At 37.6% G+C, this 19,746-nt stretch overlaps 1 protein-coding gene across 1 annotated transcript in view; it reads right to left on the reverse strand.

Moving 5' to 3' along the window:
- Nucleotides 1-10,266: 10,266 nt before the first annotated feature.
- The window catches only part of LOC117429296 (inhibitory synaptic factor 1), a 65,835-nt gene continuing 56,355 nt past the window's right edge, over nucleotides 10,267-19,746 (reverse strand). The window contains exon 2 of the mRNA XM_034048641.3: nucleotides 10,267-18,091. Within this exon, the coding sequence (XP_033904532.2) occupies nucleotides 17,402-18,091 (690 nt within the window). The 3' untranslated portion in view covers nucleotides 10,267-17,401. The remainder of the gene's footprint in view (nucleotides 18,092-19,746) is intronic.

A 19,746-nucleotide genomic window follows, 5' to 3' on the forward strand; every position in this document is an offset into this window, starting at 1 on the left:
GAATGCACAATTTTCTCTGAAATAACTTGAAACTGACAAAAGTAATTGGCATCCACCATTGTTTATTCCATATTTAATAGAAATCAGACTTTGCTTTTGATTTTTTATTCAACATAATATTGTAAATAAGAAAACAAATGAAAATGGCATGGACAAAAATGATGGGACCGCTAACCTAATATTTTGTTGCACAACCTTTAGAGGCAATCACTGCAATCAAACGTTTTCTGTAGCTCTCAATGAGACTTCTGCACCTGTTAACAGGTAGTTTGGCCCACTCTTCCTGAGCAAATTGCTCTAGCTGTCTCAGGTTTGATGGGTGCCTTCTCCAGACTGCAAGTTTCAGCTCTTTCCATAGATGTTCGATAGGATTCAGATCAGGACTCATAGAAGGCCACTTCAGAATAGTCCAATGTTTTGTTCTTATCCATTCTTGGGTGCTTTTAGCTGTGTGTTTTGGGTCATTATCCTGTTGGAGGGCCCATGACCTGCGACTGAGACAGAGCTTTCTGACACTGGGCAGTACGTTTCGCTCCAGAATGCCTTGATAGTCTTGAGATTTCATTGTGCCCTGCACAGATTCAAGGCACCCTGTGCCAGGTGCATCAAAGCAGCCCCAAAACATAACTGAGCCTCCTCCATGTTTCACTGTAGGTATGGTGTTCTTTTCTTTGAAAGCTTCATTTTTTCGTCTGTGAACATACAGCTGATGTGACTTGCCAAAAAGCTCCAGTTTTGACTCATCTGTCCAAAGGACATTCTCCCAGAAGGATTGTGGCTTGTCAATATGCATTTGAGCAAATTCTAGTCTGGCTTTTTTATGTTTTTCTTTCAAAAGTGGAGTCCTCCTGGGTCTTCTTCCATGGAGCCCACTTTCGCTCATAAAGTGACGGATGGTGCGATCAGAAACTGACGTACCTTCACCTTGGAGTTCAGCTTGTATCTCTTTGGCAGTTATCCTTGGTTCTTTTTCTACCATTCGCACTATCCTTCTGTTCAATCTGGGGTCGATTTTCCTCTTGCGGCCGCGCCCAGGGAGGTTGGCTATAGTTCCATGGACCTTAAACTTCTTAATGATATTTGCAACTGTTGTCACAGGAACATCAAGCTGCTTGGAGATGGTCTTGTAGCCTTTACCTTTACCATGCTTGTCTATTATTTTCTTTCTGATCTCCTCAGACAACTCTCTCCTTTGCTTTCTCTAGTCCATGTTCAGTGTGGTGCACACAATGATACCAAACAGCACAGTGACTACTTTTCTCCATTTAAATAGGCTGAATGACTGATTACAAGATTGGAGACATGTGTGATACTAATTAAAGAAACTAATTAGTTTGAAATATCACTATAATCCAATTATTTATTATCTTTTCTAAGGGGTACCAACAAATGTGTCCAGGCCATTTTAGAATATCTTTGTAGAATAAGCAATAATTAATCTCTTTTCACAGCTTCTTTGCTTTATTCTATGACATACCAAAGGCATGCAAGTATATATGATAAAATAGCTTTTAATTTCATCACTTTTCAGGAGGAATGAAGCATTATTTCAATGAGCTGTAAGGGTACCAACAAATTTGAGCACGTCTGTATATATATATATATATATATATATATATATATATATATATATATACAGTGCCTTGCGAAAGTATTCGGCCCCCTTGAACTTTGCGACCTTTTGCCACATTTCAGGCTTCAAACATAAAGATATGAAACTGTAATTTTTTGTGAAGAATCAACAACAAGTGGGACACAATCATGAAGTGGAACGAAATTTATTGGATATTTCAAACTTTTTTAACAAATAAAAAACTGAAAAATCGGGCGTGCAAAATTATTCAGCCCCTTTACTTTCAGTGCAGCAAACTCTCTCCAGAAGTTCAGTGAGGATCTCTGAATGATCCAATGTTGACCTAAATGACTAATGATGATAAATAGAATCCACCTGTGTGTAATCAAGTCTCCGTATAAATGCACCTGCACTGTGATAGTCTCAGAGGTGAGACTGATGAGATGATTTACAATTTCTTACCTAAATGAAGGTGTTTCTACAGCACAAAAATGGGTGCAGATCACGAGCAACCCATTCCAGTATAGCTTTGTCAACAACTCTTTGTTTTTCTGATGAAATTTTCAAACTCCCAGATGGCATTCCAAAAAAATCTTTCAGCTGAGGTTGCTGTTTTTTCCCTGCTCCTGAAGTATATATATATTTTTTTTGTGAACATTTGAGTGATGGCTTTCCAGGTGTCTTTTCTGATTGAAAGACTTCTCGCTCAGATTCTCATGGCACAGCTTGCACTGTGTTTTGCCCGGCTGTTAATGTTGAAAAAAACTGGCAGCATCTTTATAATATTCCTCAGTTTGCTCTCCCTGTGCCTCTGCCATGTTGATATGGAGAATACTGAAGTGGTACTGATGCAACATGTTAAGCTGGAGCATCTGAGGGTGGGGGCTAATGGGATTGTCACTCAAAAGTTGAAAGACAGGTTTCTCATATTAAGTAAACAAGTAGTGAAGTTGTGTGTGGAGTCGGGTGACTTTTGTATTGGTCAGAAAAAGGCCTTATCTTTATTTCTGTGGCAATTCAGGTGCAGGGGGCCCCATGACTCCAGTATGTTACCTTAACTCCCTGGCAACCAACTTTTGGCCAATCAAAAGTCAGGACATCATTTCTGAAAACAGATTGCTGTAAAATGAGGTGAATTTAGGCAGAGAAAGGGTTTGTCAATAATTTGAAAATACTTATAAAAGTGTAGAGTTTTGATTGAAAATAGACACCTTCGTTTGCAAGTGTTTTACAAGAAATGTGTACTGAGATTATAGAATCAGTTCTGGAACTAAGAAAGGGAAGGTGCCATAGGATTAAAATAAATAAAATGAATGTCTTATTTACTAATAGCTGGTGTGAGAATTGCTTTTATTTCATCACCACCAACACATAACAATACCTATAAAGTTACACATTCTGTAAATTCAAGTAAACTGGACTTACTATATCAGAGTGTTTAATGTAATAATAATAATAATAATAATAATAATAATAATAATAATAATAATAATAATAATAATAATAATAATAATACCAATTTCACTTATATAGCGCTCTTCATGCAAGCATTCCAGGGTGCTTTACAAAATAAATATAAAAAAGCCTCTGTCTAATATATAATCCAGCTGCAAATAAACAGACCAAAACAAATACATTCACATTCCTGATATGAATCGGGAGCAAGTTCCAAATACGAGGGGCATTATAACTAAATGCCCCGGCTCCAGCAGAGTTCAAACGAATGTAGGGACTGTCAGAAGATTAGCATTTTCTGATCTCTGGGAACAACCACGGACATTGGGTCACCAGAACTTGAAGATAAGAAGGTCCAAGACCATGTTAGGCCTTATAGGTAATAATAATAATAATAATAATAATAATAATAATAATAATAATAATAATAATAATAATAGCATCAGTAATAAAACAAACACATGAGATGACACAGTAATTGTATCTATTAAATATGTGATTAAAACTAAGATTAATTAAGATACATTTTTGTAATCGCTTGACAGCCCTAATATATATATATATATATATATATATATATATATATATATATATATATATATATATATACACAAACATACATACACTTTTTTTTGATGGGGGAATTAAAGACTAATCTCACTGCTCAGTGGAAAGGAAAAACCCCCGCTGTTGGGAGGAAACCTCTGGTGGTGAAACCTCTGTCAGAGAGATCATCCCCACTCTGGGCATATTAGCAATACTCTGTTGGGCAAAGATATATCATGGAGAAGAATGAACACACGATTCCACTGCAATGGAAGGCCTGTTGACATTGACTTTGCTGCTGCATCTATACGGAAGGAATAAATACTGTGTTAAATCGTGAAAATCCTGAAAAACACGTTTTAGACTGTGAAATGCTGTGAAATGCTGTGAACAAGCCCTGTGAAAAATACACAGCCATAACTATATGTCACTTTTGATTAAATGATGGTTAACATTACTTTTGACTGCTCAGGTTGTCACCCAATATGGAATGAATAGGGAGATATAGGATATGAAGTCATTGCAGAATGGAGAAAGGCTGTTTCAGTGCTGCAGAAGGAAGACCAATTTTACATAATGAAGTATCTGTGTACATTTGTATTGTATATTGTGCACCAAAAGCCCCATGCTTCATTTTTATCTGAATTTAGTGATTTTCTATCTTTGCTATCTTCCAACTATGATAGAATTCTTCTGCTGGGTGATTTTAACATTCATGTAGATATCAAATCAGACAAGTACTCAATACATATTTTGAATTTACTTGACTCTTTAGACTCTATGTCCAGCATATTACAGGTCCTACTCATAATCATGGACACACGTTAGATTTAGTAATTCCTCACAGCCTAAACGCTATGGACTTTAAAATTACCGATCTTACCATTTCAGATCATTTTGCTGTTATTTATTATGTGCCAGTATTTATAAATAAAGTGATACACACTTTTACAACTCAGTAACTTAACCCTTCAACTACTTTAAAGTTTTCAGAGGCACTTTATTACCTTTGCACTCTGAAACTATGGATGAGCTTGTTGATAGTTATAATATCTTTCTATCTAGTACCCTTGATGCTATTGCTCCAGCTAAGGTTTGAAATGTTTCACTAAAAAAAATACTTGCCATGGTTTAATGACGCCACTCGAAAACTTAAATGGGATGGTGTAAAATTATACCGTAAATGGAGAGGTACTAAACTACATGTGCATGATCTTTTATGGAAGGACCATCAAGTAAAGTATAGAGAGACTTAATTGAAACTAACAAAGATAATCCTGGATATCTTTTTTCTATTATGAATAAACTAGTTAATCCTCTGTGTAATCCTTCTGCTGCCACAGTCTCTTGCAATGACTTCATTGACTATTTCCATAGTAAAAGTATAACATCAGAAATCAAATTTCACAGATATAATTGGTAATGAAAGACTTAACCCCAGTAAAACCTACCAGACCTATTCTGGTTACTTTTGATTCCTTCTCTCCGGTGACCTTAATAGGTTTAAATGATATAGTCATGCATATTAAACCTGCTACCTGTATTCTTGATCCTATTCCAACCATTTATTATTGAAAGAAATATTTTGTTCTCTTAATACCTATATTCTTAATTTTATTAATGGTTCACTTTCTTCTGGGCTAGTTCCATCGGCTCTTAACCCTTTGCGGTCCTATGTTGAACCAGGTCCGACATTACAATTTTTCTTTTCCGGTCCGATGTCAGACCCTGTCCGACATCATCAAAAAGACTTAAAACACAGGTCTCTAGTCGTTTTTCTCCGGAAAAAGCAGAGAAAACCATTCAATGGCTGAGTGAGACTGATAAGAGCCGAGAGAAGCCGAAAAAAAGGGGCGGATCTGAGCAATACACATAGTCCCAGCACCACAGTGATAACGCAGACCTAAACAAACAAGATAGCTGCTTCTGAATCCAGTGCTCAAAGAATATCACAGACATTTGCAGAGCTTTTTGAGATGTTATAGTAATGAAATAATGACTTGGATCGCATTATTGAGGAGTTTGGTGATAAAATGAGTGATCAGGAGATGATTTATTGGTATGTACGACTATGAAGAGGTATGTGAAAAATACAGCGAACAAGGGGTGGGGTGGGGCTGGAGATGCAGTACTGAGTGTCCTGTTGATATGCAGTGCCTTTTAAACCTGTTTTACTGTGAAAAAATACTTTAAAACAGCGCATCTAAAATAAACTACACATGTGAAAATAAATTGGACCTGACGCGCCTGAGACGCGCTGAATAAATGGACCGCAAAGGGTTAAACCTACTACCTGTATCCTTGATCCTATTCCAACTAAATTATTGAAATAAATATTTTGTTCTTTTAATACCTATATTCTTCATTTTATTAATGGTTCACTTTCTTCTGGGCTAGTTCCATCGGCTATTAAGGTAACTCTTAAGGTAGCTCTTAAGAAACATAACTTGGATCCAACAATTCTACACAATTATAGGCCTATTTCAAACCTTCCTTTTCTTGCAAAGATATTAGAAAGGGTAGTTGCAAATCAACTGCATAACAACATCTATGAAAAAATTCTGTCTGGTTTTCACCATGCACATACTGGGACAGTTCTGAGACAGCTCTTGTTAGATAATTAAATGATCTATTAATTTTCACTGACTCTGGTTATTTATCAGTTTTAATTTTATTTGATCTAAGCGCTGCTTTTGATACAGTGGATCACTCTATCTTAATTAATCACCTGCAAAATGTTGTGGGTGTGTCTGGAGTTGTTTTTATCTTAGTTCAAGTCTTATCTTTCCGATAGGTCTCAATTTGTTTTAATTGGGAATGAAAAATCTGCATTGTCTGAATTAGTTTGTGGTGTTCCACAGGGCTCTATTTTAGGTCCTTTATTATTTTCCATTCATATGCTCCCTCTGGGTGATATTATAAGCAAACATGGAGTAAATTTCCATTTTTATGCAGATGACACCCAGCTGTATTTATCTCTAAATCCTGGTGATGCCTCTTTTGGGACCAATATAGTATCTTGTCTTACTGACATTAAGGGCTGGAAGTCTCTGAATTTCTTAATGTTGAATGCAGAAAAAACAGAGGTTTTGTTAGTGGGTTCATCAAACCAGCTAGATAAGCCTGAATCATTTGGTCTGGATTTCAGCAGACTGAACCTGTACTAGAAATGATACATTTAAGTGTGATCTTCGACCCTATTCTTTTATTTGAGAAACTATCAAAAAGATTGCAAAATCGTCTTTTTATCATTTGAGAAATATTGCAAAGCTTAGACCTATAATCTCTACATCTGACGCTGAAAGACTAGTATCTGCCTTTGTATCCTCCAGAATTGATTATCGTAATGCGTTATTTTCTGGCATCCCAAAATGTTTATTGTCTCGTTTGCAACTGGTTCAAAATGCTGCTGCTAGAATCAGGACTAAAACCAGAAAAAGAGAACATCTCACCCCAGTGTTAGCTTCTTTGCATTGGCTTCCTGTACATTTTAGAGTTGATTTTAAAATACTGTTATTAATTTATAAGGCACTAAATAATTGGGCACCAACATATTTAGGAGAACTGCTTACCCCATATATCCCCAATCGTAACCTTAGATCCCTGAATATGGGATTGCTGGTAATCCCTAAAATAAATTATGTTAAATGGGAGGAAGGGCTTTTTGTTATAGAGCCCCCAAACTTTGGAATGAGCTGCCAACACATGTGAGGGAAGCTGAGACTCTATCTGTTTTTAAAACAAGACTAAAAACATATTTGTTTGAGATGGCATTTCTATAATATATATATGTATATGTATGTATATATCTGTTTTAGTTTGTATTGTTATATCTGTTTGCATTTTATTTGCATTATATATATATATATATATATATATATATATATATATATATATATATATATATATATATATATATATATATATATAATTTAGTTACTGCTGTTTACATTTTATATTTCTTAAACTTTTTTCAATCGAACATGTTTGTTTGTTTGTTTTGTTTTTATAAATGTGATTATTTTTGTCCTGTAAAGTGCTCTGAGATACATTTGTATGAAGGGCACTATATAAATAAACTTTAATTTGATTTGATTTGATTTGATGCCCCTGTGGGCCTCCAGCTGTGGCAGAGAGATTGTTTTTCAGAAGGCAGACTGGCTGGTTGTGCAGGAGGAGCGAGAACGTCAGAGGAGAGAGCACAGCGAGCGTGCAAACCTGAGTGGACATGATGCAACTTCGAATCGATGAATTGAAGTTTGATATCGGTCGCTGCATTGTGTAAGCCATCTTATGCCTAAACAAGGAAAGACTGAAATCCTGGCTGTTGTGGAAAACAGACCATCTGCTCACACAGGGGGAGTGAGCAGATGGACCGATGGCAGCGGTCATGCAATCCTGAGCGGGCGTGAGGAGACCGAGAAGGAATGAACCATCCAATACCAGATCGCTAAATTACACAAACAAATACGTGAACAAGGAATTTTGCATGAACAAGGAAAGGCAGAATTAAATCCTGTTTGAAGGGCACAGGGCAGACAAACCCTGCCTGCACAAATGCGTTCTGGTGACATTGATTTTTTAGTACGGAACATATTAACAATGCAATTTGTAACACCCAGTATAGACTGGACTTGTATCACACATGCAACAATGTTACATGTATGTACTGTAGCATAGCCTACTAATGATAACATCATTTGAGTGCAGTGTGATATTGCCAGACATTAGATTTTGCTTAAAAAATACTTTTCTTTTGTACTGTACAATATAATGGAACTGTATACATTAGGTTCCTAAGCTGAAAGACAACCTTCTGCTGTTCTAGTATTGTTGCTGAATAGTTGATTGTAAAGGCTTAACAGCATAGGCACTGGGTTAAGGGGCAGATTCCTCTATACTTTAAGAAAAATACATTGAAAAGAATCTCTTTAAAACCTTTTTTTTTTTACACAACTTTTCTTTATGTCCTGGGCAGCTACATGATTGATAGACAGCCAAGAGTGACAGGCAGCTTGCACAGAGGAGTGCCAGATGGAGGATGTTTGTACTGTGAGGTCCGGACTTCCTGCAAGGGCGGGACTTCTGGTGGTTGCAATGCCTTAATAACATGAAGACATACACAGTGTCTATGACTGTATGTATCCATGTCTTGAAACAATAGAACGTTTATCAAGAATATTATTTCTGTTTACGCTCAGCAAGCATTTTTTCTTACTTACAATTTCGGGCTGGGTCGCGTCAACAGCAGGGAGCTGAGGAGAGAGAGCCAAAGAGAATGTGAAGATTTGCTGCTGGACTGTAGGCGGGCAAAATCCAGGTTTAGAAATGTGTTCAGGTGGCGCATGATCTGCAGATTATCCAGGAAGAGAAATGTAGTCACCATGGGGGAATGCGATTCTACATGGTAAATGCAGTCACCATGGGGGAATACGATTATACATGGTAAATGCAGTCAACCATGGGGGAATGCGATTATACATGGTAAATGCAGTCACCATGGGAGAATGAGATTCTACATGGTAAATGCAGTCAACCATTGGGGAATGTGATTATACATGGTAAATGCAGTCACCATGGGAGAATGAGATTCTACATGGTAAATGCAGTCAACCATTGGGGAATGCGATTCTACATGGTAAATGCAGTCACCATGGGGGAATTCGATTCTACATGGTAAATGCAGTCACCATTATTTTTCAAAGAATCTTCAGAATCTTGTCATTGGGTCAGTCTTTAAAGAACGCAGAGCTGGAAAAGCTCTTCTTTCAAACAAACTCAAATAAAACAAACTAGGAGGAACTGCCCCAAATAAAATTCTCAAAGTGGCAAAATGTATATGTTGCAGATCGGTGATAGTCTGGACACAGTAACACTTTACTGACAACACATTCCTCATTTTCTCTATTAATATTAAAATTAATTCATGTCTTTGCTGGCTCTAAAATAAAGAATGACTTTAAAGCCAGGTAAAACATATCTCTTAATAAATAATTTACCAATATTTATAACAAACATGATTGGAAGAACATATCGCTACAAGCGATTTTAGAAAAAAGCTAACCTGAGGGTCATTCTCCTGCACTGAAGAGGTGGCAGTATTTGAATGACAGGTTACTGCTGTTGCAGTGAGCAGGTACATCTTGATTCCAGCAGTCTTTTGAAAACAAGTCTGCCTTATTTTTAAGTAGCAGTTTGATGATTCGCTCAGGTAACCCAGCGTGAGACAGGTTTTTCCAAAATGGGAAGAGTAGAGAATGGCAAAACACAGCATGAAAGATTTTTCAGGGCAGGTAAAATTGTTTATAATTGAAAAATAATAACGCATGTGCTATACTAGGAAGGTTAACCTATGATACTAGATCTTTAAATCATCAAAGATTTATTTTCCTCTCACCTACAGAGTCAAAATCCACAACAACCATGGCACCGCATGATCACACTTGCCCACACAACAATTATAGCTGAACAAGGAACCCTTTCCCTACTCATGGGGTTGTCATGAACCCCTGCTCCAGCCACTCTCCTGGGGAAACCAGGACATGTGCTGGGTATTGTTACACAACCATCTTTCATACTTCTAACAGGTTTAAGGACGTGTGCTATGTTGTCGGTCATATTGATCCGGTGCAAATATCAGACAAATTGAAACAGCCTTGAATAGATCAAACATCTTTTCTTTGTATAGCTTTTAATCTTTTTTAAATATTATAAATGAATGTAAACTCTCATTATAATAAGCTCAAAGATATATTTAATTACAGAAACCAAAGTTGTATTGTATCTTAATATTTGGAGAAGGGAATGAACGAAGCTTGAGCATAGTGCAGAATTTCAAGTATGTAAAGCATTTTTTTTTCATGAAGTATGTACTTATTATAACTATGGTACATTCATTTTCATTAGCATTTCTTTATAAATGTCCCAATAAATGTGGATATATACAAAATTAGCACATAAAGTGTTATTTGTAACAAAACAAAACATAATATCTGTCCAGGATGAATGATCTGTAAATGCAGGACAGAGCTGTGAGGTCACAGCACACATGATGGATAAGTAGACGAAATGGCATCTTGCATGTTTTTTGCCCATGCCAGTTGCTGCAGGCAGAGATGCACTGGCTCCTTCTGCCTGAACATTGTGGATAAGAGCAATTGCTGCAGGAGCTCTAGGCAATCCTAATCTTCTTTGAATGAGGGCTGTCACTAGTGCCTTGTCCAACATCTCCAGGGAAATCAGGGAAAGCATCTTCAGATTCATCAGAGAATGATTAATTGTAATCAGGATCATATCATTATTGGTCCAGTTTCGTCCACTTCCTCTTCCACTTCACTGTCTCTGTTAAAATGTCTTTGTACTTGCAACTGCTAATTGTTTAACCTCTTTATCAGAGAGCTGCTGTTACATGCAGAGATTAGCATCTACTAGATATGAGCAACCATTTCATCATCATCAACATTCATCATCATCATCATCAGAATACTAATAATAATAAACACCAAGTGAAAGCATTTTATTTTCTTCACGCATACAAAGCTACATATATAAATACCTCAGCATTATGTTTGTATACAAGATCAGTTATCAGATAAAAATAAACATCTGAATGTTTTTATTTCATAAGTTTGTGACCAACCTAGGAAATGTTCTAAAATATTATAGGGGGACAAAAAGTCAAATTTAAGGTCAATGAAAACCAGTGTCGGGTCAAATAGACCCGAAACATAGTAGTAGAGGTAATGGAGTCTATTATTCCATCACATTGTGCTCTCTGGTAAAGTTTAGTGCAGAAATCATCAGTCATAAAAGAGACACATGCTTTATCTCAATGTACCAGTGTCAAAAATGTATTTATATTGGACAAAAGCTCTCCTGAACTAATTCATTGTGTTTATCAAACAGATATTAATGGTTTGGTCCACTCAATGTTTAATAAGACATACAATAAATTAATTTAGGATTAATAATGATATAAATACAAAAGCTGCTCACTTCCCTCATTATTGGTCTAAAGCTATAGCTGCACACGTTTTTTTTTTTCTCTTGTAATAAAAGTGCTGCCAGGTTTGACAGTTACACGGATCTGCTACCTCAGTTCAGAACCAGGCTGCTCGGCCTTGATTGACAGCAGGACGGGGTGTGTAAAAACAGGGAGCCACAGGCACGGGAACTAAGGTTGCAGGGCTGAGCAAACGAGCATGTGGAAACGTGGCCAAAGGTTCACTTATGACGTAAACAGATGGATTCAAGCCCTGGAAGGAGGTGAAGCTAGTGAACTACCCCACTGTTCAGTATGCACCACTTAGCCCCCCAATAATTAGCTTTTTAACCCCCAATTAACTATGCCTTGTTTATCATTTGTTGCCAGTTCCCTTTGTCTTCACTTGTCAGTTTTAATTATTCTTGAAATAAAGCTCAAGTCCCAACACTGTGTCAAAACTTAATTGCCTGAAGGCAGTCTTATATATGCAAAATGATCCTGCTCTCTGTGGGCAGATTCGTCACAAGTCAGCTATGGGATTATTACAATGCCGTAGCAATATGGAAGCAGGATTCATTAAAAACAGGTGCTTCTCTGTGTGTTTGTCCTTCAGTAAGCAGTCTGACTTTTCCTATAATGTATTGTTCTAGAATATTCTAAACATAGATATCCAAGACTGGGCATTCAGAACTCACTGAGCAAGCATGTTTAAATGTTGGACCTACATGAAGGTCACTTAAAGCCTACCAAATGACCTGAAAGATCAATTTGACCAATGGAGTATTCGTGCTGAGTTTCATTTAATCTATCTCCAGCAATTGAAGGACAATTTCTTCCCCAGTAACTTTGCAGAGGATTTAAAAGGCATTATCACATTTGTGCCTGTTCTGATTCAATTTAAAGCTATATCAGCTCCCTTTACATTTAGATCACCCTTGGTCAGAGAATCGTCAGAGAAGCTGCCAGTTTGTGTTTTAAACCATAATTTGCACTGCCAACCTGGGGTTATAAAAACACATATCATAGCAAACATTTATTTTAAAGTGATTGCTGCATACAAAATTAATTTAATTTTAAAACATGCTATCTGGTGCAACATTGTCCTAAAGAAATCAGATTTCAGATAGTCTTGTACTACTTTCCTCATGTCAACTGAACAGTGAAATTATCCCCATCCTTTCAGGGCCTTCTTTTCTGTCAGTAACCAACCAGCTGCTTCCCCTAATGACTGGCATACTTTGCAGCCAGTAAGATGGTTCACCACGAGGACTGTGCTGAGGTGAACTGTCAGGGAGAATGGATTTCCTGGAGAGCAAGGCAAGCGAAATAAGAACTTTCTTTAACCTAGTATAGTACCAGATGTCATGTTTTAAAATGAAAATACATGCGGGCCATATCATGTTTCATTCTAAACTGCATGACAGGAAAGATTTATGCAAATATTTTGTTAGCTACCGTACTGCCACTTTAAAACATATATTGAGACAGTACTTTTAATTACTCAAGAACTGTTCATCTGCTTGGGCTTCCTGATGTCATTCAGCTGCATCTCTGCATGTTCTTGGCTCATACAAGACAGTCCACTCTAAATGGGGAAGGGTCTCCATTGTACTTATTTTCATTACAAAAACTCAAGTTCCCAGGCTGCCCTTGCCCTTCTGATATATTCCCTTGGTATTAACTCTTTCAACACCAAGACCTGTATACAGGTCTAAGAATATATTCTAGTACAGGACAGTAGTAACGAATCTGATATACTAATATGTGTGTCTATACCCAAGACATTGAAACTGTTGAATTGCTTATCCTAGGGTAGTCTTTCTGTAAAGTGCCTTCATACTGAAAGAGATCAGCGGCTGCCCCTAATGACTGACAGGATTAGAATCGAGTCATTGCAGCCTTTTGCCACCAGGTGAACTTTACATCCTGTTTGATCACAAAAAGGATAAATATGATGTCTCAAATTCCTATTGCTGCCCAATATTGGAGTCAATGGCAGGGTTTACATGCAGTTTAGAAACTCCAAATTCTCTCTCCATTGAGGAAGTGCACAGCCAAAACATTGTATGACTTAAAAGGGTGGGTAAATCACCTTCCCACACGAAAAAATAAAAACAAAAAACTGCTCAAATTCACAGCTGATTTAATGGAAACATGTCTGAAAGCTGTACCTTATGTTCACAAGACTTCAGCAGTGAATATACTGTTTGTGACGTAACCTTGTGCAATTTTCTACTATAACTAAGGCCGTACCAAGCAATTCTTTACGAATAACTGAGATCTGCTGGAAGCAGCTCTGGCAAGCTTTTTTTGACCAAATAGGAAATAATAAGCATACCATACTTCATTCAGTATTTTTTGAAGTGACACCATTTATTAACGTTTCAAATTATTGCCATTTGACTCATAAAATGATACTGCTTTATAGTTTAGTTGTTTTATATGCAAGGTTATAAAAGAAAATATGGAAGGTACTACAAATTAAAAAATGCAGCCTTGTAATAAATAAATAAATAAATAAATAAATAACGAAGCCCTTTGCAAAGCACAGAAAGATATCTGATTGCTTTAAGCCTAGACTTTTCTGTCCTAACCTTAAGTAGCATCTATCATGGGTACCTACCAAGGACAAAAAAGATTTGTTTTAGAAGAATGAAAAAGAAAAAGGTTCCACAAATGTACTCCAAAAGACAACATCAGTTTGCTGCAAGATGTACAGATTTAGATTCACAAATATGGTGGATTAGCATCTACTGAGAAATGTGTTGCACTAGTATGGACTACCAGTATACTATATCCCCTAGAACAAAAAGGCACAGGTAGAAAATCCGGAACTGGGTACCTGTCGTGAAAAATACCTGGATTTTGATGATTTAAAAAAAAAGAGAAAAATCACATATATTAATGTTTTAAGTGCACGGTACATACTTAAATACTACATAGTACACATACATTTTGGCCCCTCAGATCTGTAGACTTGTGTAACCTTTTTCAGTACTGGAAACATCGAAATAATAATAATAATAATAATAATAATAATAATAATAATAATAATAATAATAATAATAATAATAATCTCAGTTTAAATACAGTTATTAATGTTAAATGCGCTTATGCTGTGGGATTCTTTGCTACATCTTTTGCCCATTCCGCTGTTGTTGTTGTTGTTGTTAACATGGTTGCTCTGTTCAGTTTTAAACTAATGCAGTCGTACAGCACCGCTACGTTATGGACTGTTGCAATAGCTACCGTAAATTGAGGCAGCTGGTTTTTGACGACAGTCATAAAAGAGTTAGTGGGACATATGTGTCTGTTTGGTTGTAACAATAAAGTGTCGTTTCTGATCACTAAATTCTGTCTTGTGAATACATAACAATGATATCCAAGCCGAGTGCCTTTACCCCTGGAAGTGTGGTTATTCTAGCACAGCCAACACTCTGGAGTGTTGTATTGCGCTTATAAAATGGGTTACTAGTTTTTAGAAATAAAGATAGACACATTTTTATTTAAAAATGAATATAGGTTTATTTTTTCCTAAATATACTACTACGCTAGGAAAAATAGTTCCAATGAATGTAATAGTTCCAATTAATTTAATAGATAAACAAATTATTTTTAATAATAAATTAAATAAATTCTAATACATTAAATAAATTATCAGAATATTTTCAGTATTTGTCTCATGAAGTTGACTCTACCAGGGAGTGTAGTTTTCTAAATTAAATGGCTGGTTACACAGTTGGACAGTAGGTGGCACTGTTTGGTGAGTAGGGGAGTTTGTTTCTTGTTTACGAGTTGACGACTGTACTCCAGAGAGGATGTAACTCCAGGACTTCCTGTCTTTCTCAGCTGGTGCCCAATAGCTTCTTAAACTACCTTATAAAATGGATTGGGAGATATTTGCGTCCTGAGTACTGATGACTTAAGTTTGTTTAAGTCTGTTTGGGATACAGCAGGGTGATGTTGTGACTTTTTGTCTTTTTGTTGTCGCGTGTTTTCAGGACAGAAGTAAAGACGCTGTTTGCTGTTTTAAAGTGGGTATCTGAAATTATGTTTATAGATCATCTCACTGTGGGAGAATTTAAAAAACTATTCAGGCCAGCTCGCAAGCTTGTGTAGCTGCTAACTGAATACTGTGTGCCAGCTGATGTTATCACTTCAGCAAAGAAACTTCTTAAAACTGTGTTTATTTTAGTCTTAGAATCAGTTTTCCAGTCCATATTATTTTTTGTTTGTGCTGACCAATCATTATCAGCCAGTCAGGATGCAGATATCTCCCAACCCATTTTATAAATATATATACACACACACATATATATAAACAGCTTTTTGTTGAATAAAAATCGCATCAAAGGAAACTGCTAGGCTATCGTTTTCTTAAAGGGAATGTCTGGTGCTCCTGATTTGCTGGCAGCTTCTGACTCCCACTCTTTCTTCATTGGTCAGCGCTAACAGAATTCCTCCAGCGCCAGCCCAGCTCAAACTCCCTTCAAAATCACAGCATGAAGGAGACGGCTCAGTCCAGCCAAATTTAAAGCACTTTGGTCTTATGTTTGTGTGACCGCATTTCCTCAGAATCAGGCCTTACGAAGCTTAAACTATGGTACTGGAGCTTTAAGGAATGGCAGAGCACAAAAGGTATAAATAATGATTTCATTGGCTTTGTGGGTTGGATTTAATACATTGTATCTGCCATCTTGATCTAATAGTGAAGCCTGAAAGCTCATCTTACAATGTTAAAGTGATTGTGGCTAACCAAATAGTGACCTGTTGTGCACTTCCATTAGCTACATACTGTTGTTCTCAGATGTGCAGTTTGAAAAGAAACACATGTTTCAATCAACATCTGGTACTTCATTAGGTTAAATAAAGTGTTTTGCTTCCATGCCTTTCTCTCAGGAAATCAATTGCCGTTCCAAGGCCATTACACCTCAGCAGTGTCTTCGGGGGGGTCAATAGGAGAAAAGCTGGTTGGGTAATGATAAGAAAGATGCCATTGAAAGGGACAATTCCACCCTCCAGGTGAAATGACCAAGTCAATGCAACTCTTTGAAAGCATGGCTTGCAAATAGAGATTTATTAACCTAGTTTACAACCAGATAACAATAAACAAGTTTGTCTTTCAAAACTGCACATTTCAGATCTCCACATTGAATGGACGTGCACTTTAAAAGGTACTAACAGCTGTTTTAGTCTTTATTGATCCATACCATTGTCTGCTGTTGATAATACTTGACCTCCCCAAGGTTAACCAGTGAAACCTGTTCCATGAATCACAGGAAGGTTAAAGCTACTATACATGGATCTCTGTTTTTTGGTTTGCTTGTAAACAGCTGTTATAATTGGGAAAAGAAGAAAAAAAAAACAATATCCAGGGATTCATATGAGTAAGTTTTTCGATTCAAGAGTAATGAGCTGGAGCTATTTTCCAAGACAACAGGGACAAATGTAACATTATTGCCCATTGTTTCCTGGAAACCCTTAAACTGTGACTACATGCTTTCATTTTAGTAATGCCTGTACTCACCAAGTACATGCAGTTATGTGCAGAGGGTAATGGAATTAGAATTCAAACCAATGTGTTCCAGCCTGACAAATCTCAATTAGTGACATCACTGGCTTTCCCAATCCCATCAGGGTGCTAGAAGGATGCTGTGATAAAAATATTGCATTAAAACAGGTCCCCTTTTCTTTCAAAACATTTTAATTATATTTGTAATTCCCTGAGCCTCAGAATGATTTTAGGTAGTCAAATGATTTTCCATATATTATTTATTTATTAATGCATTGATTTAATGATCTATGGATCTATACCATTTAATGTAATAAAGTTGTTTGTCCTTTCAGTTCTTCGTTTTCTGTTTGGCTGGGACATAGGGCAGCACTGTTTGGGTGCTTTTGTCTGCCACAGTTTGCGTACTGCTATTCCGCAGTTGTTTTTTCAGGGGGGCTGGGTTTGAACCCTGTTTAGCTGCTGCCCCAACTGGAGAGGAAGGGGCGTGACAGTTGAGAGTCTGGGTGGCAGAAGGCGGTGGTGAGGCTGGTGGTTGGCTGTGCTCACTGTCCGTCTCTGCTGTGGGCCCGCACTCAGGCTCTTCCTCGTCATCATCGCAGCAGAGGGCGTGGTAGAGGATTTTATCACTGAATCGCACCCGCTCGCGGGTCCCAGGTGTCCTGGAGTTCTTGTGGCTGTGAGTGGAGGCCTCCTCGCTGGAAGAATCTGGTGTGACAACCAAAGGCCCATTCGGGATAATACCGCCGTTCATCTGCGCATAGGCTGCCTGCTCTGCCCTCACCGTCGCCGTCGCCTTGGCAGCCGGCTTCTCTGCAGCCGTCGGGGGCGGGGTCTCCAGGAAGTTGCAGAATTCCCAGCTGTCAGAGAGAACATCCGGGGTGAGGAAGTCCAGCCGTCCGAACGCGTCTCCGAGCCCCCTCTCGCTGCTGGACGTGCTGCTCACTGTGGCCACCGTCCAGTCATCTGGCTCCAGTTCGAAATCAAAGTCTGACGTCAGCTTGTCTATTTGCCCCACCACCTGAGAGGAGAGAAGGAGAGAGCTGTGAGTGATAATCACGAAGGGCGTATTAGTCATGTGTCTTATACAACTCCAGGTACATAACTTGGTGACACTGGATCTGAAGGGGCATCATAAGGTGCCAAGTGCACTACTGTATGCAAATCAAGGTTAATCACTGGCAGGTTCAATGCTTCTTCTAAGGTGAGTTGAGAGTCATCCGCCACGTGGTAACTGCTCCAATAGCAAAAATGTTTATGGGAATCTGATTTAATCTCATTCATATCAATATATACATGGAATAATGCCCTATGTTGCTGCTGATTAATTAAAAGGAAGAATAAATACCCCAGCCAGCAATTCTGCATTGCACATTGATAATGGGGTGCAGAGGGGAAAGATAACATCCCTTGCATAAAACTAAAGGGGTGATAGTTATCTGTTTAGGGGTACCAAGACAGTATTAAATACGTAAAATGCAGAATACAATCTCCCTTCATTTTGCTTTTTTTTAATGAACAACATTCAAGAGGCACAAATCATTTGTGAGATGGCTTGCACATTGAAATGTTGCATACTACAGGCAGAAAAAGTGATAAGATCAACAAGGATACCAAGACGTTTAGTAAGCAATCAAGGGGGCTGATTGGGGTGAAAGGGGTCGCAGGATTATATCTTAGTCCTTGAGTCTGACTGAAATCTGTCTGAGTGTGAAAAAACTCTCATTTTGACAGATTCACCTGCAAAGTATTCAAACTGCCTGGGGTCATGTCTAATCTGATCTGGAATTCAGAAGCAGAGAGGTAACTGTGTTTGGATATATTTACTATAAGTCCCAGTGTCAGTTTATTTAAACCCCCTGTCGACAGGCTTGAAGGCTAGTCCATTTAGGCTTCAGATCAGGTAGGATCCCCCTTGTCTATGCCTACAGAAAGCCAAGGTTCAGGGGGTATTCTGAACTGGTACCATTGAGCATTGATGAATCTCATTCACCATATCTCTGATGAGGTAATGAAGACGCAGAGGTTATTCATTTCTTAAAATTCCTTAAGATGTCATATCTCATTTACAAGGGGGTCTTCATGCTTCAGGACACAGTACATACACAATGACATTCACACTAAATCTGTACAACACACAAATAAAATACAATGACTACCACACTAAACTTAGTAGGTAAAAGGCTGTAAATAGCTGATGTTTGCACAGCGTAGAATCAAAGCATTTACAGCTATGTATTGCAGTTAAACACTGCAGACTTCTCTATAGTATAGGAAAGAGAATGCCATTCAACACTGCAGAGCGCTCTAGTAGTATAGGAAAGAGAACTCCACTCAACACTGCAGAGCGCTCTAGTAGTATAGGAAAGATAACTTCACTGAAAACAGCAGACCTGCAAGCTAATCCAATGCACATAACTAAGTAGTATATACTGACCAATTTTTATTTAGTTTTATGTAAAAACTATTTCAGTGGTTAGACCTTCTGTAAAGTTACTTTGCGCTGAATAAGTTAAAGCACACCAAGCACACACACATACTGTACCAGTTGTACATGCAGCAGCTGCACATGAAACATTCAATACAAGATGCCAGACGTCATACGGACTTAACAAAGCAGAAACAGCAAACAAGATAAATTATTATTATTATTATTTATTTCTTAGCAGACGCCCT

The sequence above is a fragment of the Acipenser ruthenus genome, chromosome 24, assembly GCF_902713425.1.
Source record: "Acipenser ruthenus chromosome 24, fAciRut3.2 maternal haplotype, whole genome shotgun sequence".
Classification (NCBI taxonomy): domain Eukaryota; kingdom Metazoa; phylum Chordata; class Actinopteri; order Acipenseriformes; family Acipenseridae; genus Acipenser; species Acipenser ruthenus.